This window comes from Entelurus aequoreus, linkage group LG02 (genome assembly GCF_033978785.1).
Source record: "Entelurus aequoreus isolate RoL-2023_Sb linkage group LG02, RoL_Eaeq_v1.1, whole genome shotgun sequence".
NCBI lineage: Eukaryota > Metazoa > Chordata > Actinopteri > Syngnathiformes > Syngnathidae > Entelurus > Entelurus aequoreus.
Genome location: NC_084732.1, coordinates 89,082,725 through 89,107,607, shown reverse-complemented (window position 1 = coordinate 89,107,607; position 24,883 = coordinate 89,082,725). Strand labels below are relative to the sequence as shown.

The following is a 24,883-nucleotide window of genomic DNA, read 5'->3' as shown; positions in this document are numbered from 1 at the left end:
CGGCTTATATATGGAGCAATCTGTATTTTCCCCTAAATTTAGCTGGTGTGGCTTATAGTCAGGTGCGGCTTATAGTCCGGAAATTACGGTACATGACATCACACAAACCCCCACACTCTTAGGAAATTCCCGAGAGCCACTTAGCTCTCTAATAAATACAACCGTGTGTGTCAGAGTGTGCCTGCATGGAAATCCTGATTACTGTCACAACACAACAAGAGGCTGATCCAAGTAAAAATGGAAAAAATGTGGTGGACCTCTACAAAGTGGATGTAATTTTAGTCAACACCTTGCAGCTGAAGAGCATGCTCCTTGTGGAATACTGTACAGTACTGTGGAAAAAAGCTTACCTCGAAAGTCTTCATTGATCTCATCCATCTCTAAAACCACATCATACGGAACACCTGCCTCAGCCAAGAGGACGTTCAGCTGGCCTGGCATACGGCCCGCCACTGGATGGATACCAAACCTAAGTAAAACAGATGCACACAATCATCATTGCAAATGTATTCGTTTATTGCAAACCAATGAAGGAACTCGTCAGAATATATTTTGTCACCTGACAGTCTTGCCTTGTTCCCTTAACATCTTCACCATGTCTGCAATCGGGTACTGAGCTTTTGCTGCACACAACCCCCAACCTAAATACAGAAAAACAATCAAACCTAAAACAGTGCCACAAATTATCGTGAGTATTTGTAACCTTGAAACAAGTGTAGAGTTTGAGCAGGAAATACTATATTGCTGTTCCGTTCTTGGGTGTTCCAGCCATTCAAATAGAGAGATAAGAACGTGTTTTCATAGAGTCCCAAAAGAAGGGGTTCATGAGGTTAAAGATGGGGTGAAAACAAAATTGCGTCAAAGAAAATGGCTCTTAAAAATATTACTTTCATCATCTTGTGGAATACATTAGGGCCATGCTTGTTCCTGCACCGATCCCTTTGTAAAATGTTTGTTTGAACATTTGATTTGTTTGAGAAACTTTTGGTGATGCAATCAAGTTTATTCTCTACTATATTGGTAGTGTTTGAGAGCAGAATTAAACGTAAGAAAAGGACAAGAGATCGCATTAGTTCGTTTTTTTGTGGTTGCTATGCCTAAATACAACACTTGCTCGTACAAATAAACTGTCATGTTAAGTCCTAGAAATAAATATTGTGATTGTTTGGCCCTCGTGTGTGTATGTGAGTGTGAATGTTGTCTGTCTATATGTGTTGGCCCTGTGATGAGGTGGCGACTTGTCCAGGGTGTAGCCCGCCTTCCGCCCGTGTGCAACTGTGATAGGCTCCAGCAACGCCGTAAGGGACAAGCGGTAGAAAATGGATGGATGTATAGTCCAATATACCGTATTGGACTATCGGGTCGCGCAGGCAGCAGCCTAAGCAAAGAAGCCCAGACTTCCCTCTTCCTGTGGTCGGACGTGCCCTAAACACCTCCCCAGGGAGGCGTCTGGGTGGCATCTTGACCAGATGCTTGAACCATCTCACCTGGCCCCTCTCAATGTGGAGGAGCAGCAGCTTTACTGAGCTCCTCCCGAATGACGAAAGCTTCTTCTCCTATCTCTAAGTGAGAGCCACGCCACCCGGCAGAGGAAACTTATTTCGGCCGCTAGTAACCGTGATCTTGTCCTTTCGGTCATAACTCAAAGCTCATGACCATAGGTGAGGATAGGGACGTAGATCCACCTGTAAAATGAAAGCTTTGCCTTCCAGCTCAGCTCCTTCTTCACCACAATGGATTGATACACTGTCCGCATTACTGCAGATGCCGCACCAATCCGCCTGTTGATCTCACGATACACTCTTCCCTCTCTCATGAACAAGACTCCGAGGTACTTGAAATCCTCCACTTGGGGCAAGATCTCCTCCCTAACCCAGTAATGGCACTCCATTCTTTTCAGGGTAAGAACCATAGACTCTGACTTGGAGGTGCTGATTCTCAGCCCAGTCGCTTCACACTCAGCTGCGAACTGATCCAGTGAGAGCTGAAGATACTGGCCAGATGAAGCCATCAGGACCACATCTGTAAAAAGCAGAGACCTAATCCTGCAGCTACCAAAGTGGATGTACTCAATGCCCTGACTGCGCCTAGAAATTCTGTTCATGAAAGTTATTAACAGAATTGTTGACAGGGGGCAGCCCTGGCCGAGTCCAACCCTCACTGAAAACGTGTCCGACTTACTGCCGGCAATGTGGACCAAGCTCTGGCACTGATCATACAGGGAGCGTACCGCCTCAATCAGTCAGTCCGAAACCCAATACTTTGTGAGCACTCCCCACAGGACTTCCCGAGGGACACAAAGGGTACAGAGTTGGTCCACAATTCCACAACCAGGATGAAAACCACACTGCTCCCCCTGAATCCGAGGTTCGACTATCCGACGTAGCCTCCTTTCCAGTACACCTGAATAGACCTTACTGGGAAGGCTGAGGAGTGTGATCCCAAGATTGTTGGAACACACCCTCCGGTTCCCTTTTTTAAAGAGAGGAACCACCACCTCGATCTGCCAATCCAATATTAGTAAATACTAAAAACAAAACTATGGATGAAAGTACCCAGATAAGACATGTAACAGGTAAAACACATCTGTTAAAGATAAAACACAAATTGTAGGAATTTGTGACAAATTCAGTCATTTCACTTGCAATAGTTAACACTAATTGGGCGGTTTGAACGCCGCTAACATTTGGCATCAATCCAAGCAGCTGTGCGCGCGTCTACGTATCTACATGTGCACAACAGGGGATCTGGTTAACGTACGAGAGCAGCGTATAGTATGTCTGTTTGCGAGAATGTCAACGTGTTGACTGAGTGGGCGAGTAAAGAGAGAGAGAGGTAGCGCTTGCACTGCGCAGTAGAGTGATGAACGGGTCTGGTTGTGTCCTGCAAAACTAATATTAATGCAATTGTCACGACTCGGGGGATTCGTCAGTCTGACCAGAACGTAAAGAAGTGTGTTACTCATCGCCACATTTGGCGAGGCATGTTTGAAAGCAGAACTTGCAGCGCGGCGCCTCCCTGTTTAACGCGTCACCTTTACCGTTAGTTTTGAAGCCCAAATATCTCCATATTACGCTTCACGCACTCCCTTTATGAACCAGTAGAATCGCAGTTTTTTTTGCCATTTTGCCATGCTATTGCTTGTTTGCACTTTGTGTGTGCATTTTGACACACTCAAAGTCACGCGCCTCGGCACAGCAGCATAAATGGTACCAGTATTTTTTAAAGGTGGTGTAGTACTGTTTTCAATTGATTAGTACCGGTATACCGTACAACCCTATGACAGACTGATTATAGCAGGTAATCAACTGCAAACAAATGTATAATTTTTCTCATTAGTGTCACGATCACAGCAGCACGGCACTCGTTATGTGACTCAAATGCCTTACTTAGCAATGCACGAATAAATCCAACAAGATTAATGCTTAATTTGTGGACCCCTCAGATGTAAAGACATGCTGTGCCTCCAATCTTTACTTCCCTAACTACCGTAAGTGTCAAATGAAGTGAGGTTTAGCGAGCTGTAACGTCTTGGTGATGATAAATGGTTTAAATCATTAAAACAAATTATTTTCTTAAGAGTGTATAAATCCACTCCATCCCATTTAAAATATTTTTCATGATCGCTTATATATTTGCCTCTAAACCTTTCAAAATACACCCAAATGTGCATTGATTCAGGTAAATAAACAGTAGCCTAATGGGGCTCTAGATCATCGCCTGAAACCCACAAGTGCCTGGATGTGCCTCTCGGTCAAGTGATTTCAATCCAGCTATTGACTTGGTCTTATTATTGGAATCTAATATTGTTGTTGGCTGAACAGCAGCCGGTGGGATGCTTTGTGCTCTTCTACAACTATGCATCTCTAGGTCTTATCAGACAAGATTGCCAAATCTTAAGCTTTCTGGTTCCTCACTGCATTCTCTGCCAATACAGACTTTGCACAAGTTTGACATTTCACTGTTTTTTTCCCCCTTAAATCTATCCCTTATGTTGGACGCCACATCTGTACATGTTATGGTTTAAAAACCACAAGAGAACAGTTGTATGTAGCCAAGTTATTCTTTGCGGTTGACTAAGTTTGTGTGCTGGAGGCAAGAAAAATAGACATCTGAGTGACATTGACAAAACCAAATTGCAGGGTTAGTAGACTTGACGGTGGTATCTCCTTGGCTGAGCAGAGGCAATTGAAGGCAATTGGTCAAAATTGTCCACAGGAGAACACACAATAATGTAACAGTCTTGCTGTATTGACAAATACATGTTTTGCCTCAAGTATTTGTCCTGTGTTTTATCCTGATTATAATTATGATCACCAAATTAAAGGAATGGCTAAATCAGGCTAGAATTATGGTTTTAGAATGTCCTTCCTAAAATCCTGACTTAAATGTGTGGACAATGCTGAAGAAACAAGTCCATGTCAGAAAACCAACACATTTAGCTGAATTGCACCAATTTTGTCAAGAGGAATGGTCAAAAATTTAACCAGAAGCTTGCCAGAAGATTGTGGATGGCTACCAAAAGTGCCTTACTGCAGCGAAACTTGCCATGGGACATGTAACCAAATATTAACATTGCTGTATGTATACTTTTGACCCAGCAGATTTGGTCACATTTTCAGTAGACCCATAATAAATTCATAAAAGAACCAAACTTCATGATTGTTCTTTGTGACCCAACATGTATGTGCTCCAATCACTCTATCACAAAAAAATAAGAGTTGTAGAAATGATTGGAAACTCAAGACAGCCATGACATTATGTTCTTTACAAGTGTATGTAAACTTTTGATCACGACTGTTTATAGATACCGAAAATATTAGGAAAAATAAATGCATCATCCATGCCCCTCCCCCTTGCTGTGTGACCAACACACCTGCGACATTCACATATCTTAAGTCTTGAATACGCTTGTATTGTATGCTTTGCTGCTCTTTAAGTTTGCATTTTTTAATTTTTGACTTGAGTCTGTGAAAACTGGATAATACCCCTCTGTCGAGGTATCGTTGTACGCTACACAGGCTCGCCATGCACACTTGCTGCGTGATGTGCACCTCCAGCAAACTTTTCGAGCTGACGGCGACAAGGATCGTTTATGCTGACAGTAGTGTTAGGGGAATATTTTCCACCTTAAAGGGGAACCGCACTTTTTGGGGAATTGTTTTTATCATTCACAATCCTTAATTTACGACAAGCACACATATGTTTTTCTTTTTCTAAATATTAAATAATTGCGATCAAAAGTTCGCTTACAATGGAGTCTTTGAGAGTTGCTCTCTTCTGCCTATAAAAACCCTTAAAAAACATCAAAACACATCTCTTAAGGTTTTATATACATGTTGTAAATTTATGTAAGGGCACATTAATAATTAAGTTTTTTTTTAATCATTTTAAGCATACCCACTGCAGACTTTATGAAAGCCAACAAAAATAAAACTTCACTTACTGTACAATGTCTTCTGTCACTAGGATGCCGAGTGATAGAATCTTATATTCCCATTTTAGATTAAAAATTACTTATAATCCTCACGAAGAAAAAAGGGGTGCAACCAAGCGTTTTTTCGTGTTGTTCTCACCTTTCCCGGGTTTAAATTGGCTGTCAAAGTGTACCAACCTGTCAGATCACATCCTCATGTCTCTATCAGACAGGTGAGAGGCATAATTTATGACAGAATAAATAGAAGTTTGATGAGCAAAGCAAGCGAGGAAACAGGTTACCACTCGAAACATAGGGACACACGGTAATGATCACGGCACCGCTGTAAATAGTTTGTCTGCATTAGCACGTATAATAAAAATATCACTATTACTTGGTAATATTCAAATCACAAAATGTAAATAAGATTATTGGTGGCGCTTTTTGGATGTTTTTTATTGGGTTTTATGGCAGAATATAGGATCTCCCATTGGCTCTGCTGTAAGCGGACTTTTATTTACGTTTACTTAAGAGTTAAAATACATCCGTCGTCATGTCTTTCATAATGATTGCGAACAATAAGCAACATTTAAAAAAAAAAAGGGCCGTTCCCCCTTAAAGCAGAGTGAAATGCAAAGGGAGTCTCACTCTCTATTCACTTAGCTCTGTTCAAGGACAAAACACAATAGGTACACCCTATGTTTTTGTCTTTGCAAATACACACATAATACTTATTTGTATAGCTTATATGGTTTTGATGGTGTAAAGAGGTGAATTTGTGTTAATATTGTCTGTGTTGACCCTGTGATGAGGTGGCGACTTGTCCAGGTTGTACACTGCCTACCGCCCGAAAGCAGCCGAGATAGGCTCCAGCGACACTGAACGGGACAAGTGGTAGAAAATGGATGCATGGTGTGAAGAGGTGCCAGAAACATGACGATGCGAGAGTGAATGTGTGTGTGTGTGTGTGTGTGTGTGTGTGTGTGTGTGTGTGTGTGTGTGTGTGTGTGTGTGTGTGTGTGTGTGTGTAAATCAGATACCGTATTTTTCGGAGTATAAGTCGCACCGGCCAAAAACGCATAATAAAGAAGGAAAAAAACATATAAGTCGCACTGGAGTATAAGTCGCATTTTTTGGGGAAATGTATTTGATAAAACCCAACACCAAGAATAGACATTTGAAAGGCAATTTAAAATAAATAAAGAATAGTGAACAACAGGCTGAATAAGTATACGTTATATGACGCATAAATAAACAACTGAGAACGTGCCTGGTATGTTAACGTAACATATTATGGTAAGAGTCATTCAAATAACTATAACATATAGAACATGCTATACGTTTACCAAACAATCTGTCACTCCTAATCGCTAAATCCCATGAAATCTTATACGTCTAGTCTCTTACGTGAATGAGCTAAATAATAATATTTGATATTTTACGGTAATGTGTTAATAATTTCACACATAAGTCGCTCCTGTGTATAAGTCGCACCCCTGGCCAAACTATGAAAAAAACTGCGACTTATAGTCCGAAAGATACGGTACTTAAGTTAACTTTTGGTTCCATTGGACAACGTCCAAGTAACTCCGCCAGGGAGGGGCAGCAAGGTGGACAAAAACATGTGAGCAGAGGGACTATCAAGAGAGAACGCCCCAGACTTTGCAGAGCTTGGTCTTCTTCCCAGCGCTGGTAGTGCTACTGTTTGTACTGACTATTTGTAGAATAAATTGCTAATCTTCAATTCTAGTCACCTCGCCTTGTGCTGTCTTGTAGTTGATGCGTTTTTCTTTGTTTCTTGCATTGAACAAAGAGCACAGTCTACTGAGCCAAATTGTGTGTTAAACATACTTGGCCAATAAATCTGCTTCTGATTCCTATTCAGACAAACCATTAGAACAAAAGAACCTGAGAGGACGATAGCAACAATACAATAGCAACACATTGATCAGTTCCCGCTGCAATAACACTCCTTTTTAATTACCATCTTTCACCTGTGACGGGAAGCAAACAAGCTGAATAGTTTGAGTTGTGATTGCTCACAGCCTAGGGTGTCCAAAGTGTGGCACAAGGGCCATTTGCGTTTTCTGTTTTTATAGCCTATATTGTAGGAATAAAAAAAACTAAATAGAAAAATAAAGCAGAAGGCATATAGGGAGAAAGCTAAAATGTTGATATAAATCGCTAATAGCACAAAGCTTTCTCTTTACATTAGTGCTGTAAAATTATTAAAACATTTTGGATTAATCACATGTTATTACTTACTTGGATAAATGAAATTAACTTAAATGAACACAATATTTGGACATAAATGCAATTTTATTGTCAGAATGTCATTGACGATCATTTATGTTTTACTTGAATGCATGTCATTTACATGCACATCACTTATCTAAGTCCAGTCTGGGTGTATTTTGTAGTGAAATTGCTAGTGTGCACACCAGTCAGTCTCCTCATCTTTACTCTGACATAAGCATTGACCTGGTCACTCCACATATAACAACTATATATAACAACATTTTAGGGCATGTACTGTACGGTCATAAACAATGTTGTGATAAATTTACGTATATACATGATTGATGCAATCCATCTATCCATTTTCTACCGCTTGTCCCTTTTGGGGTCACGGGGGGTGCTGGAGCCTATCTCAGCTGCATTCGGGCGGTAGGCGGGGTACACCCTGGACAAGTCGCCACCTCATCCCAGGACCAACACAGATAGACAGACAACATTCACCATCACATTCACACACTAGGGCCAATTTAGTGTTGCCATGCAATATTCTTTGTAATTAATCACATGAGTTAACTTATTTTTGACAGCCCAAATTTAAATACCCGGTAGGTATTATTTTTTTAAACCTTTCTTCCAAGTTCATAATAACATACAAAAATGGGATGTTTGGGGGGTCTACAATAGATATCAAACCTGTGTCTGCCTGGCTACAGTAGAATATAAAATTCCAATGAAACATCCATCCATCCACCCATTTTCTATCGCTTGTCCCTTACGGGGTCGCGGGCGGTGCTGGAGCCTATCCCAGCTGCACACGGTCGGAAGGCGGAGTACACCCTGGACAAGTCGCCACCTCATCACAGGGCCAACACAGATAGACAGACAACATTCACACTCACATTCACACACTAGGGCCAAATTAGTGTTGCCAATCAGCCTATACCCAGGTGCATGTCTTTGGAGGTGGGAGGAAGCCGGAGTACCTGGATGGAACTCACGCAGTCAAGGGGAGAACATGCAAACTCCACACAGAAAGATTCCGAGGACCTTCGTATTGTGAGGCACACTTACTAACCCCTGTCCCACCGTGATGCCCTCCAATGAGGCAATAAATAATACAAATGCATGTAGACAACCACAATGTAGCCCAGCAAGAATCTTCTAATTCCTAATGACACATGTACCATCAAAGTTATTTCACTCAACAATAAGGGCAGCTGTCACCTGGCGTGATGATGATGTTATTGGCTTCCTTGATTATGTCAATGGTCTGGTCTACATTGACCTCTGTGTGAGTGCCAACAATCTCCATGGGTTTGCCACCTGCTGTGGAGGTGGTGCCAAAACCACCCAGGATCACATTGGGCAGTGAGCGGTTCATTGCCTTGGAAGAGAGGAGGAACGTTGTAATTATGATCTATAGAGAAGCGTGATGGTGGTACTGAGTAAACTAGTGCCATGGGCGTGTACTCACCACACACATGATGTAGGAGAGGATAGCACCAGAGGAACCGATCAAAGCCCCAACGATGGTCATTAGGTTGTTTTCCAACAGGAAACCTTCAGCGCATAGTGCCCAGCCAGAGTAGCTGTTTAAAACAGTGATGACCACTGGCATGTCTGCACCTCCAATGGCTGCTGTCAGGGTTACACCCTACATGGACATGGAATCATATTCAAGCTTCTTATTCTATCTTTGCATGCTTACAAATAGAAATTGTGGTGTTAATAGTCACAGTTTTTAATAAAATGTATAGGTGATAAATGAAAATATTGTGCAAACCTTTTCAACCTAACTTCCGGTTCCGGTAGCTGAACTGGCGCTCGCGAATTTTACTCCAAACATTTAAGTTTAATAATGTAAAGAGGAAGATTGCAATTAATCCAACAAGTGAATGTCTGGAGTAACTAGCCGGTGCGCTGTTACAAAGACAAGATGACGCCCAAGGCTGATTATAGCGAACTTAAAAAGTCAATCGACACTCTGATCGAAGAAGTTGTTACGATCAAGGAGCAGCAGAAAACCACCAAGAATTCGGCGGGGGAGGGTCATTGCAGAAGTGCATTGTGGGTCATGGGATGCTAACTGCTATATGCTACTGCCGTAGGTATTAAAATGGATCACATCAACATTGGCGGTAACTTATAAAAACTGAGAAGGGCTGAACTAAAATAGCACCAAAAAGGAAATCATATACTGCAGATTACAAGCTGGACGTAGTGAAATATACAGCAGAGAACGGCGATCGAGCAGCAGAAAGAAAGGACATACCAGAGGCGACACCGGGGAGGAAGATTTCATCGGATTTAGCGATCGGGAGTGACAGATTGTTTGGTAAACGTATAGCATGTTCTATATGTTATAGTTATTTGAATGACTCTTACCATAATAATATGTTACGTTAACATACCAGGCACGTTCTCAGTTGTTTATTTGTGCGTCATATAACGTACACTTATTCAGCCTGTTGTTCACTATCCTTTATTTATTTTAAATTGCCTTTCAAATGTCTATTCTTGGTGTTGGATTTTATCAAATATATTTCCCCAAAAAATGCAACTTATGCAGTGCGACGTATATATGTTTTTTTCCTTCTTTATTGTGCATTTTCGGCCGGTGCGACTTATAGTCCGAAAAATAAGGTTTGTATTTGACCAAAAAAATCCCTCCATATTCTCTACTGCTTGCTCGTGTTACCATATCTGAGATATTGTGTGGAAATATGGGGAAATAACTATAAAAGTACTCTTCAGTCACTAACCGTGTTACAAAAGCGGTCAGTTAGAATAATACTTAATGTTGGATATAGAGAACGTTCAAAGCCTTTATTTATTAAATTAAACATATTTAAATTGAACTTTTTAGTGAATTTGCAAACAGCCAAAATTATGCACAAAGCAAATTTTTCTCAACCTCAGAGGAAAATGTAACCAAAAACATTTGTATGCACGTACAACACTTAAAATCTTTAGAATATCAGTACCGTATTTTTCGGAGTATAAGTCGCACCGGAGTATAAGTCGCACCGACCAAAAATGCATAATATAGAAGGAAAGAATCATATATAAGTCGCACTGGAGTATAAGTCGCATTTTTTGGGGAAATTTATTTGATAAAACCCAACACAAAGAATAGACATTTGAAAGGCAATTTAAAATAAATAAAGAATAGTGAACAACAGGCTGAATAAGTGTACGTTATATGACACATAAATAACCAACTGAGAACGTTCCTGGTATGTTAACGTAACATATTATGGTAAGAGTCATTCAAATAACTTTAACATATAGAACATGCTATACGTTTACCAAACAATCGCTAAATCCGATGAAATCTTATACGTCTAGTCTCTTAAGTGAATGAGCTAAATAATATTATTTGATATTTTACGGTAATGTGTTAATTTCACACTTAAGTCGCTCCTGAGTATAAGTCGCACCCCCGGCCAAACTATGAAAAAAACTGTGATTTATAGTCCGAAAAATACGGTATGTGGAATTCAGTGGCGTGCAGTCACTAGAGGCAGGGGAGGCGGGGCATGGAGGATTACATATGTAAAATAAAACAGTTTTCTAAACTGGACTTTCAATCGAAGCAGGAGGTAATAATAAAAGGTAGACCAACGCCGGAGCTAAAATGTTTGCTTTTGACTTCGGGACAGAAGACCCGTTCTTTTCAAACGGCGTGGTACACATGCAGAGGCTGGCTGTGTGGATGTCCAGCAAGAAAGGTAAGACCATAATAATGTTTTTTTAATTAAATGTGCTTTTTTGTGTGCTACAGTTGTGTAAAGAATGCTGGAATGAGCTTTTAAACATAACCCGTTAACTGCTGCCAATCACATGGTGAATAAGATACTATTTATGGTTCATATGTTTGTAAATCTGACTGTGATGATGCAGTGCCTCACCAGACATTAACCTCACCGCACGCCACTGGTGGAATTAATATATGAAATGGACTAAGTAAAGAAATCAAACCGTGTACTAATATGATCTAGCTTGAGAAACTGTTCAAACTCAAAGTGTTTACATAGTACAAATAAGAAGAATCATTATAAACATTTTGAATTTATTGATAATCTTATTAATCTCACTAATGATTCCCGGGCGCGGCGCCGCTGCTGCCCACTGCTCCCCAAGGGGATGGGACAAATGCAGAGGACAAATTTCACCACATCTAGTGTGTGTGTGACAATCATTGGTACTTTAATATTTAATTAATCTTAATATATGAAATATAACTTATTTAACTATTTATTTTTTTCAGACATGTATTATTTATTAAGTAAATTGAGAACAGAACGTTAAAGTGTTAGCAATTGTTAGGATATGGAAAAGGAGTAGGATTAAAAAAGCTCTGCTTCTTCCTACTGCTTTTCCAACATGTTGAAAAGAGAAACTGGAAAATGTGATGTATCATGTAATTGTATGAGTGTTCAAAAAAAACTTAAACCTTAAACCATAAGCTTGTATCTCAGAATACTCATATCTCAAAGCAGTTAATATACTGTAAAGCATTTACCTTGGGAAGCGGACTAATACACATGTCCCTCACTGATTCTCCGTCCAGCGTTGCCAACTTTGCGTATTACCCCCTTATTATAAGCTACTTGTTTTCATAGAGCTACTGCGTGTTTTTCTCATCGCATCTGGCAACACTGTCTCTCACGTCTTCCAGAGACGGGCCGAAGAAGTCAATTCTTGGATGAAAACACAAGCGATTAGTTTATCTGTGTACCAAGGCAGTTCGACCACCCAGTTTGTTGAGTCAAGATTTGACACAACAAATTGAAACACAGCTTCTGGAGCTTCTCAATATTTTAATGGATAAATGTTGATGACGCACACTGAATATGCAGTGGGGCTTGATTTGCCGGGTAGACTGCTAACATGTTGGACATATTTTTAATGGTTTCTCTCGGATTTGGTCGTTCGCGTCTCCTCCTTCACACTAACCTTAGTTCTGGTGGTTGGAGAGCATATAATAAGAGACATACTCTCTGATGTTTTGTTTTGCCCTATTATGCAAAACCAACTACCGGTATTAGTCCCTGTTGTTGTGTAGTTTGGATCTGCATTGTAGTCCGCAACGCAGTCAATAAGCTCCTTCTAATTCTCTATCCTTTTTTTGTGGGGCATTCATACTGTGCTGTTGCCATTTCTAATATAAAAGTATCTTATAGTCTGAACTTAATCTGTCAGTATAACTCGCTATGGAAATGCTAAAACTACAACAAAAGATGACGGTGTCGAAGTGGAGCCATGCGAATAAGACCGCCCACAAAAATGGCGCATTCTGAGACAATCAGAAAGCGGCTTGAAAACAGTCTGTAAAACATATTCTATGCAACATTTTGAAGAAAAAACACGAATAACTGTTAGACCATAAGGAAGTGTTTTAAATGTAGAAAAAAATCATAATATGACCCCTTTGATGCGCTTTATAATCCGGTACGCTCTATGTTTGAAACTAGACCCGTTCATCGACAAGGCGCCTTATGGTCCACAATACGATACATGCTTTTTTTTCTCCCATTTTTTTTATACAAATGTTTTCTTGCAGTGTTGCATGTTAGTGGATACTCACCATGACAGTTGACAGGCCAGACACTCCCAATAGACATCCCAGTCCAGTGTTGTAGCTCGAGCTGAGCATGAAGGGCACCATGCCGCCAATCGAAGCCGCCATCAGACCGGCATTCAACATGTGACGTCCCGGCAATAGTAAAGGAGCAGAGTTCAGGAGCCCTACAGCACAAAGGTGTATGTATAATTTTTATCAAGAAGGCTACGAACTGATGTTTTTTTTTTCTTTTCTACTGCATATCTAAAAGGAAGAATTGATTGATTGATTGAAACTTTTATTAGTAGATTGCACAGTACAGTACATATTCCATACAATTGACTACTAAATGGTAACACCCGAATAAGTTTTTCAACTTGTTTAAGTCGGGGTCCACGTAAATCAATTCATGGTAGAACATGTTAAGATGCATAATATCTCACTCTTTATTCAGCGTCTCTAAACACGGAGATGTTCCAATCAACTATGCCCACAAATCAGACACAACCTTGCCATGTGTTCCTTTTAAAATCAGTTACACAATAACAAAAAGCTGTGACAGTACAGAGCAGACTCGCAATCCAGCCTGGATTTCCTCAAACATTTTTGGGGGCTTTGGAATGATCAAAGCAGCAATCAAGACCAGACAACGCTGCGACGAGGATTCTGATTGTGTGTCAAAAATCAAAAAGAGTCATCTGACATGTAAAGTAAGCAAAGTTCCTAAAACATGTGATTATATTATCCAAATACCACACACACACACACAAAGAGTTGCATACCTTGTAGCTTGCCGTAGGCCACCAGCGATCCGCTGAAGGTGACGCCCCCGATGTAAGTGCCCAAATACGCCACAGTCTTAAGCACACCAGCAGCCGGGTGAGCGTCGAGGTGGGGGAACTCAATCATGTACTCAGCGACGCAGGTGAGAACCGCCGCCAGCCCCACAAGGCTGTGAAACGCTGCCACCAGCTGTGGCAAGTCTGCGATTTCAATGCGCTTGGCGATGGTTAGACCTGCATGCCGGCACAGTTGAGACTTTTCAGTAAAACTCCAGGAGGTTAACACTCACCTTTGCATTGGCTAATTTGGGGAACATTGAGAAAGTAACATTTAGAAAATATAAAAAATGAAAACAAGGAAAAAGGCCAGTCACCTGTTTAATGTCCCTTTATGTTTAGTAAATAGGGACTGATCTTCTAAAGGCAATGTAAAAGAAAGCATTTTACAGACCAAAAAAAAGTGCGCCTGCCTGTTGTGTTAAACATGGTTTATCATCCACATGTGTTTAATTACCGGTACTCACACGCTCATCTCATTGTGCAGGAACTTGACTGATGTTCTCCTTGGATTTAAATTGTTCTCTTATAGACTGGACCAGAAAAATACAGGACCACACAAAACTTAAACTATAAATACAAAAAAAGATAAAAGAAAATAAAAATCCTGACCGTGATGCATAAACAAGCCTGCTTATTAGGGATGGACAATAAAGTAAATGAACATTTGACTAAAATTTATCAGGAAGGGGGAAATATTTTTTGTTTTTAATGAATGCAAGTATGTTCTGAACGTCTGCTTCAATGCCAGTGGAATAATTTTGACTTTATTGTGTTAACATTAGTCAATAATCAATAGGTTACAACCTAACTAGGGATGATCTGATCAGGGTTTTATGCTGCCAATTTTGATCATCCATGAGTGAAATCGGCCGATACCAATACAGTGTATTAACTGTATATTTTTCAATTTATTTATGGTGAGCGCTATTGACAGTTTAACACATAGACACAATAGTTAACTAGTTTTTTATTCTATTTTTCATTACAGTAGAAGCATTTAAGTCCCATCTTAAAACTAATTTGTATACTCTAGCCTTTAAATATACTCATTTTTAGACCAGTTGATCTGATGTCTCTCTTTTCTGCTCTGCCCCCCTCTCCTGTGTGGAGGGGTTATCAGGTGATCACGGATCAGCTTCCACGGAGGGAACTGCACTTTTTGGAATTTTACTGAACGGTAACAATCATGAGGGACAAGAACACACGTCTTATTTGGGGGGGAACTCAAAGATGATAAAAAATTCTTGCAAGATGCGGTTAATGGGAATCACCATTGTAGTGCATTTATTTCCGTTTCCATAGCAGCACACTTCTGACTTCTGGCAACAACTGTGTGTCCTACGTCCGGAAACAAAGGCATGCGTGTCTTCTACTCATGGCAGACTCTGTAACAAACAACAAAGACGACTATTTTTGGACAAATGAGGATTCACAACCTTATCTTTTTGAAGTTCAATATACTGAGAATGAACTACTGCTTCTAGAAGCCAGCATGAAGGAAGAGTGAGACGCTGGAGCAGACAGAAACCAAGAAAGTGAGGTGAAAGGGACTCTGAGCTGCAAAATGTGGAATTTGAAGCAATGCTATTTCGACATCAATGGAGTGCTTACCCAAATAAACCGCAAAAACGTCCCTGGCCAGCTGGACCAAACAGACATTTGTTCATCGAGTGAGTCACACTTTATATTGATCATGATACATGCAGCACATCACCGTACAACTACAGTGCATACGCTGTCTGGCCATCTGTGTATAAACAAATTGAAATGTGGGAATTACTTTACAGATACTGTAGTATGTTTGTTCATGTTTTTCAGTCAGTACAGATTGGTGTCCTATCGCAGTGTTGTGCATTGCAAACTGTTTCATGCTGATGTGGAAGCTAGCTTATCTCTTTCCGTAGCTAGCTTTTAGGGCTAATACCGTAGCACGCCGATGTGTTACTACTCTAGAAAAAAAGTTCCTCAGTGTTCGCTCTTACAATAACAATGTCGCTACAGCTTGGTTATTATCCAGGTTACGGAACATAAATTAATTATTGTTGACGGTTTTTGAATGCATTTTTAAAGTCATAGAATGGATTGCTCCCATTAGCTGCATTGCTAGCCACCAAGAACGAGACGATTTTTACATGTTAGAATGCAAAAAAAATTGTCTTCTTGTCACTCATAATGATTGTGAACGATAGGCAAAATTCCAAAATAAGTGCAGTTCCCCTTTAAGATGTGGATAATGGGTTTCACTATGTCAATTGCTTTGAGTCTCTCAAGAAAAGCGCTAAATAAATATAATTCACAATTTACTTTACTAATGACTGAATTATAAATAATAATTACAGCTGTCGTTTTGCACCACAATCGAACAAAACCATTCTCAGAGTCGTGTATAGAGAGAGTGTGGCCAACTGCACAACAGGCGCCATGACTGCTACCAAGGACGTGTGCGGCTGTGCCCAGATGTATGCAATTGTTGTCATTTTAACATTAGTTTTTCGGACGAAATAAAACATAATAATATGTCTATATATAATTCTAAACATACTCCAGCTCATAAACTTACAATAAAACATGCTTTTATTTTGTCAGAATATAATTTTGCTTATGATTTTCTAACTGATCGATTTGTGTATAGAATCGATTTGTGTAAGTGTACTTTTGTAGTTATTTACCAATATTTCTGCACAATAACTCAGATATTGTAACACTGGCGAGCAGTGGAGAATATGGAGTGATTTTTGGTCTAGTACATCCATCCACTACCGCTTATTTTTCTTTATTCATTATTGATGTGTTTCTTGCCACTTTATGTTGTATATTTTCATATGAGATTTCCAGTTCATTTTCTAATTGGTTATTATACCCACAATGTGGTTTCTATGACTCATTCAATGTCCGTCTATGTGTATTTGTGTTTAACTTCCTCTTCTGCTGCTACCGAATTGCATTATTTTAGTTTTACTGAGATTCAAAGATAGTCTGTTTTTGTCTAACCATCGCTTTAATTTATAAATTTCTTCTGTTATTATTTGTATTAGCTTCTGTATGTTCGCTCCTGAACAAAACACGTACATTGTGTTTATCTCGCACAAGACGCTGTAATGGGTGGCTCTCCACTGTTGTTCGCAAACCTTCACTTCCCATACTTGTCTTCTTTCCGGGTTGTGGGAAAAGCAATGTAAAAGCTTTCCACAATTCTCACAGGTGGAGCAACCCCCTGCTGCACAACAGGGCATTTACTATATAGACCTCGAACAAAGAAGAAGCGCCACAAACGCATAGCATCAGGTCAAAGTTAGTAGCAGTCATGGCGCCCTGTAGTCACATGAGTGTCATTGAGGAAATCGCCTGAAAACAGAGTTGGCCATACTCTCTTTATACACAACTCTCACCATTCTTGTCAGGGCATTTCTCTCTGTTGAGGATTAATCCTTTGGATCCTACACCAGGTGCTCAGACCAAGATGCTGTCTTCTTATCATCTACCATGTCAGATGGATGTGCAAATATGTTCAATTTATCTAACTCTGCATTTAAAAGTATTTTTTAACAAGCCTGACTGTTACTTACTGCAACAAAAGTTACTTTCCTTGGGTAGACGCGCTGCTCAAACCACACATTTATTCATGACACTATAACACAAAATATTTGTGTTTGGCTGCACTCTTCTTTTTTTGCAAAAAGAGCGAACAACAATTGGGATGGAAACTGGGTAAACAAAAATACTTCTAATTTGTTTTTCAAAGGAGTGGGCATTAGATTGATGCATGTGTGAATTATTACACAATCGACGGAATCGTGCATAAGCTCAGCTTTATAAGGGTTTGTGCATATTTGTCTTTTTAGTAGACATTACTTTAGGCTTAAAACATCTGGTGCCTTTTATATTAAATAAACAACTGGCCATGCTTTTATGAATAATATTATAAAGGGTCATCTGGTGACTGTTTTAAAGAGTTCTTCAGTTAGATAATAAGAAGTAAGAAGTCACTTACCCAGAGTTCCTCCAGTGGCCATGGCTAATGACATCTGTGACAACAGTTCCGGCGAAGGCTTGAGGGCACCTAAGGTGGCGGCGATGCCCCCTGCTACTCCCATCATGCCCAATGAGTTACCCAGGCGACTAGTGCCCTGAGCCGAAAGGCCTGCCAGCGCACCGACACAGCACAGGCCTGAGCCCAAGTACATCATCTGAGGATGACAAATACAAGTTACACTTCTTAAGTCCAAACAAATGAAAGGATTTTAGTTTGCTTTCTACTTAAAAATTATTCATTTCATCACAATAGAATCAATCACTTGTTCGACCTTAGAAAGAAATTATGAAGTGGGTGAATGTTCGGTTGATAAAGCCTCAGAAACCCTACAAAAGGATTTCAGGCAATTCAATTAAACACAAACAAAAAGTGTCACCTGTTCAATGTTGTATCCAGCTGCTAGAGAAGCACCATATCCCCCAACAAACGCAGCCCCGGGCAGCAAGTACAGGTAGTTGTACTCAGGGGGGTCAGTGGGACGCTTGAACATGTCCAACATCCGCTGGGTGATCAGAAAACCACCTGAGAATGTACAAATATAGTACGGTATATCAAATGTGGAGATTTGGTTGTATGGGTTAAAAAAACAGATGATTAGTTTCAGTTAAAAATATATTTCAAAATGTCAGACCGGCAATGTTGATGGAGGAAATAAAGGCAGCAGCCAAGGCGAGACTCTCAGGCAAGCTGGAAGGTGTAAGACCTCCTCCCATCAGAACCAGACCTCCTACTGCTGTCAGACCTGTTATGAAGCACAAGAGTAAGACCTAAAGTACACATATGAACACCATTTATTAATATTAGGTGATAAAGCTTAAAGGGAAACTACACGTTTTTGGAATTTTCCCTATCATCCACAATACTTATGTGAGACAGGGACACGTCTTTCTCTTTTCTGTGCCGTCTAAATATTTAAAAACTGTGAACACACAAGGCGGCTAACAATGCAGGTCGTGGAATTCATCAATTCAGTCTATAGAGCCATCTGAAAAAACATCTAAAACCACCAACGGTCCAATTACATGCCGTGACTTGCAAGTAACCAAGCTATAGCGACATTGTTATTGTAAGCGCTAAGAGCAGAGCAGCTTTATTTGTCCATTCTTAACATGTACAAGACACATAAGAACTGAAATTACATTTTGGGCACAATCCCGCTAAGAGCAGACATACGTTACAGGGAGACAAGACGGGACCGCCAACGGATCAGCCACTTAGGGCGCTCCTTAAAAAGGTGGGAAAAAGCACAACACAAAACACAAACACAAAGGAACTACTTTTCTGGCGTCATCATGACACATCGCCTTGCTCACACTGCTCCTTTTGACTACCGGTACAAGTGAGTCGGGTACTACTTACTAGCTAGCGTTAGCTGCTAATAAAGTTGGTTGTGACCCACCGTAATATAAAGAAGAAGAAGGATATTGAGCTGCTTCTGCTGTATTGCCTTTGAGTTTAGAAACGTTAATGCTAGGTATAAACTATCATCTCACCTGTATAGTAGAAGGTTGTGGCAACAAGCTGAAAAGTTGGTCAACTTCACAAATCCACACACTACCAACTTGATACTATATGGCTCTCAGCAAATGGAATGCCGCAAAAGACTATTGCAACATCGCTGGGGAGCATTTTTTATGTGAGGAGTGAGGATTATTTTGAATTTAGCATCTCGTCAGTCCGCATCCCAGTGAGAGTGGACATTGTAAGCCAATGTTTCATGTTCTTATTTGAAAGGTTTAACGAATCCTACCGCTCAGACATTTCACAGAGCTGTCTGTGAAATCAATGTGCCCAGGAAATAAGTTTCGGTAATGCTTACAATGAGCAAAATATTGTAAATATTACTCCATGTTTAATGAATGTGCAAGTTACTACATTATATACATACTCACAACATGTATATAAAAAGGTGTTGGATGTTTTTAGAGGCAGAATAGATTGTATTCCCATTACCAGCATTGTTAGGCACCTCTTGCTAGCAGTTTTTTCTTATTTATAACACACAGAAAAGAAAAAGACATCGGTGTTCTTGTCTCACATAAGGATTGTGGATGATGGAGGAAATTCAAAAAAACATGTGCAGTTTATTTTAAAGCTTAAATGGTGACCTGAGATGGCGTTGGTGACGGACATCAAAGGCGAGTGCAAGGCGGGGGTCACGCCCCACACAGTGTGATATCCCACAATCCCAGCCAGGCCAAAGGTTGTCACCATTTGTGTAAAGGCTGCGTTGGGGGAAATGAGCCCAAGAGCCAGACATGTGGATAGACCTGCAAGGGGTAGGAAAGCAGCGTTGAAGCAAAGTTCTTTTTAATCTCTCACACACACACACACTCATTCACACACCCGCGCACACACACAGTAACAAGCAAGTAGCAAGCCGTATCATAACATCAAGTAGAAGTGTAACTTAGGGATGGGCACAATACATTTAATAAGTATGTTTAAAATAAGTCAACTGTGTCTTAAAGGCCTACTGAAACCCACTACTACCAACCACGCAGTCTGATAGTTTATATATCAATGATGAAATCTTAACATTGCAACACATGCCAATACGGCAGGGTTAACTTATAAAGTGCAATTTTAAAATTCCCGCCACACTTCCGGTTGAAAAACTCATTTGGATATGATTTAGGCGCGTGACGTCACAAAAGCAACGGAAGTGGTTGGACCCCGTCGGACCCGATAGAAAAGCCTCTTGTTTTCTTCGACAAAATTCCACAGTATTCTGGACATCTGTGTTGGTGAATCTTTTGCAATTTGTTTAATGGACAATGGAGACTGCAAATAAGAAAGTTGTAGGTGCGATCGGTGGAGCGGCGGACTACAGCAACACCAACACCAGGAGGTTGTGTTGTGTTTTGAGCAGGATAACAGACGCACTACGGTGAGTCTAGCTTTGGCTTCCAAACATTTGATCGCTTGCCCGTACGTGCGTGTCGATATGTGCATGTGACGTACGTAACTTTGGGGGAATATATGTTTCTTGCCGACTCTGATGGCGGCCGGGGTGTCGTCAAAAGCGTACAACGCCCGCCGCCGCATCTAAGTTAGCTTTTGTTTTTTTAGCTCCGCCAAGCGGAATATTATTAATCGTGTATTTACATGTTCATGGTTTAATAGTATTATTGATCTTCTGTCTATCCATCCAGTCAGGGTTTTTTTTAATTTAGTTTCTATCTGCATTTGAGACTGACGCTATCACGTTGGCTACGCAGCTACGTTAGCTTCTGTTTTTTTAGCTTCGCCAAGCGGAATATTATTAATCGTGTATTTACATGTTCATGGTTTAATAGTATTATTGATCTTCTGTCTATCCATCCAGTCAGGGTTTTTTTTAAATTTAGTTTCTATCTGCATTTGAGACTGACGCTATCACGTTGGCTACGCAGCTAGGTTAGCTTCTGTATTTTTAGCTTCGCCAAGCGGAATATTATTAATCGTGTATTTACATGTTCATGGTTTAATAGTATTATTGATCTTCTGTCTATCCATCCAGTCAGGGTTTTTTTTAATTTAGTTTCTATCTGCATTTGAGACTGATGCTATCACGTTGGCTACGTAGCTAGGTTAGCTTCTGTTTTTTTAGCTTCGCCAAGCGGAATATTATTAATCGTGTATTTACATGTTCATGGTTTAATAGTATTATTGATCTTCTGTCTATCCATCCAGTCAGGTTTTTTTTTTTAATTTAGTTTCTATCTGCATTTGAGACTGATGCTATCACGTTGGCTACGTAGCTAGGTTAGCTTCTATTTTTTTTAGCTTCGCAAAGCTGAATTATTAATCGTGTATTTACATGTTCAGTCACTGTGAATGTCCATTTCGCGTTCTCGACTCTCATTTTCAAGAGGATATAGTATCTGAGATGGTTTAAAATACAAATCTGTGATACACAATAGAAAAAGGAGAGAGTGTGGAATCCAATGAGCCAGCTTGTACCTAAGTTACGGTCAGAGCGAAAAAAGATACGTCCATCACTGCCTCTCAAGTCTTTCACTGTAACGTTCCTCATCTACGAATCTTTCATCCTCGCTCAAATTAATGGGGTAATCGTCACTTTCTCGGTCCGAATCTCTCTCGCTCCATTGTAAACAACGGGGAATTGTGAGCAGCACTACCGCTTGTGACGTCACGCTACTTCCGGTACAGGCAAGGCTTTTTTTAATCAGCGAGCAAAAGTTGCGAACTTTATCGTCGATTTTCTCTACTAAATCCTTTCAGCAAAAATATGGCAATATCACGAAATGATCAAGTATGACACATAGAATGGATCTGCTATTCCCGTTTAAATAAAACAATTTCATTTCAGTAGGCCTTTAAAGCACCCAGTGAAGGGGCTGTTCGCTCAATTTCAACTGCCTTGCATTCTTTAAAAAATTGACAAAAAGACTAAATGACGAATGAAAATTACGAATTAGCAATGACAAATCGAGCAATAATATTCACTGTAACCTCTGCCATGGCACATTTCCTCCAAGCAGCATGCTCAACACTGGCATAGAAATGGGAATTTAAAACTTTCAGATCGAGATTATCCTAGTTAATCAAAAGTAAGAAATAAAATAACTCAAATGCCCACCCCAGGTTTAATCATAATAATTCCCAGTAAATGCAAATATCAATATATAACTTAAACCAGAGGTCTTCAACAGCATCTGTGACCCCCACGGGATCCGCAAAGGTACTGCAGGGGGGCCAAAAAAATGTTGGCAGACTTTTTTTTTTTTTTTAATATTAACCCCCGCAATTGTTCCACAAATGTAAATGTCTTTAAATACACATGAACATTAAGCCAACACACTGTCATGCCGTTAAATGTGAATAAATAATAACATGAATAAATAATCATATTATTAAATTCATGTCAGCATTTCAGTAGGCCAGCGATTAGTGAACTAGTTGTCAGCTAAGGATTGGCACGTTAGTTGCCAGGCAGCAATTAGCGCACACGTTGTCCTAGCAATTAACGCACTAGTGAGTGATTATTAGGGCGTTAGTTGCCAGCTGGCAATTAGCACACTAGTTGTCACTCGTAATCAACGTGGCAGCAGCTTCCTAGTAATTAATTAGGGCGTTAGTTGTCAGCTAGTGATTAGCACACTAGTTGCCAGCTAGCAATTAGCAAGCTAATTACCAGCTAGCAATTAGCATACCAATTGGCGATTACAGGGTTAGGTGCCAACTACCTATTAGCGGCACAATACTGTTATTTGAATATCTTTACATTGCACAGTAACAAGGTACCTTTAGGACCAATTTAATGTAAATACAATCATAATTTCATATAAGCTACATAAGTAGCGGGTCCTCGCTCCTTGTCTCCATCAGTTTGGGGGTCCTTGGTCTGAAAAACGTTGAAGACCCCTGACTTAAAGGCCTACTGAAACCCACAACTACCGACCACGCAGTCTGATAGTTTATATATCAATGATGAAACCTTAACATTGCAACACATGCCAATACGGCCGGGTTAACTTAGAAAGTGCAATTTTAAATTTCCTGCTAAACTTCCGGTTGAAAACGTCTTTGGATGATGCCGTATGCGCGTGACGTAACCAGTGAAACAGAAGTATCGGTACCCCATTGAATCCAATACAAAATAGCTCTGTTTTCATCTCATAATTCCACAGTATTCTGGACATCTGTGTTGGTGAATATTTTGCAATTTGTTTAATGAACAATGAAGACTGCAAAGAAGAAAGTTGTAGTTGGGATCGGTGTATTAGCGGCTGACTACAGCAACACTACCAGAAAGACTTTGACTCAGATAGCAGACGCGCTAGCTGACGCTAGCCACCGACCGCACGGATGATCGTGGTGAAGTCCTTCGTCCTTCCGTCGATTGCTGGAACGCAGGTGAGCACGGGTGTTGATGAGCAGATGAGGGCTGGCTGGCGTAGGTGGAGCGCTAATGTTTTTATCATAGCTCTGTGAGGTCCCGCTACTAAGTTAGCTTCAATGGCGTCGTTAGCAACAGCATTTTTAAGCTTCGCCAAGCTGGAAAGCATTAACCGTGTATTTACATGTTCATGGTTTAATAGTATTGTTGATTTTCTGTCTATCCTTCCAGTCAGGGGTTTATGTATTTTGTTTCTATCTGCATTTGAGCCTGATGCTATCACGTTAGCTCCGTAGCTAAGTTAGCTCCAATGGCGTCGTTAGCAACAGCATTGTTAACCTTCGCCAGGCTGGAAAGCATTAACTGTGTATTTACATGTCCATGGTTTATTAGTATTGTTGATCTTCGGTCTATCCTTCCAGTCAGGGATTTATTTATTTTGTTTCTATATGCAGATAAGCACGATGCTATCACGTTAGCTCCGTAGCTAAAGTGTTTCGTCGATGTATTGTTGTGGTGATAAAAGTCACTGTGAATGTCCATTTCACGTTCTCGACCTTCATTTTCAAGAGGATATAGTATCCGAGGTGGTTTAAAATACAAATCCGTGATCCACAATAGAAAAAGGAGAGAGTGTGGAATCCAATGAGCCAGCTTGTACCTAAGTTACGGTCAGAGCGAAAAAAGATGTCTTGCACTGCATTGTAGTCCATCACTCTAACGTTCCTCATCCACAAATCTTTCATCCTCTCTCAAATTAATGGGGTAATCGTCGCTTTCTCGGTCCGAATCGCTCTAGCTGCATTGAAAACAATAGGAAAATATGAGGAGGTGATCAACTGACTACGTTACGCTACTTCCGGTAAGGGCAAGGCTTTTTTTTATCAGAGATCAAAAGTTGCAAACTTTATCGTCGTTGTTCTATACTAAATCCTTTCAGCAA

At 40.3% G+C, this 24,883-nt stretch overlaps 1 protein-coding gene across 1 annotated transcript in view; it reads right to left on the bottom strand.

Moving 5' to 3' along the window:
* Positions 1-24,883, bottom strand: part of LOC133640541 (NAD(P) transhydrogenase, mitochondrial-like) — a 57,279-nt gene that overhangs the window by 3,073 nt on the left and 29,323 nt on the right. The window contains exons 11-20 of the mRNA XM_062034021.1: positions 20,204-20,365; positions 18,727-18,837; positions 18,472-18,617; positions 18,054-18,249; positions 14,003-14,236; positions 13,245-13,405; positions 9,129-9,308; positions 8,879-9,038; positions 560-641; positions 351-469 (exon numbers count right to left, since the gene is read on the bottom strand). Of these exons, the coding sequence (XP_061890005.1) occupies positions 351-469; positions 560-641; positions 8,879-9,038; positions 9,129-9,308; positions 13,245-13,405; positions 14,003-14,236; positions 18,054-18,249; positions 18,472-18,617; positions 18,727-18,837; positions 20,204-20,365 (1,551 nt within the window). The remainder of the gene's footprint in view (positions 1-350; positions 470-559; positions 642-8,878; positions 9,039-9,128; positions 9,309-13,244; positions 13,406-14,002; positions 14,237-18,053; positions 18,250-18,471; positions 18,618-18,726; positions 18,838-20,203; positions 20,366-24,883) is intronic.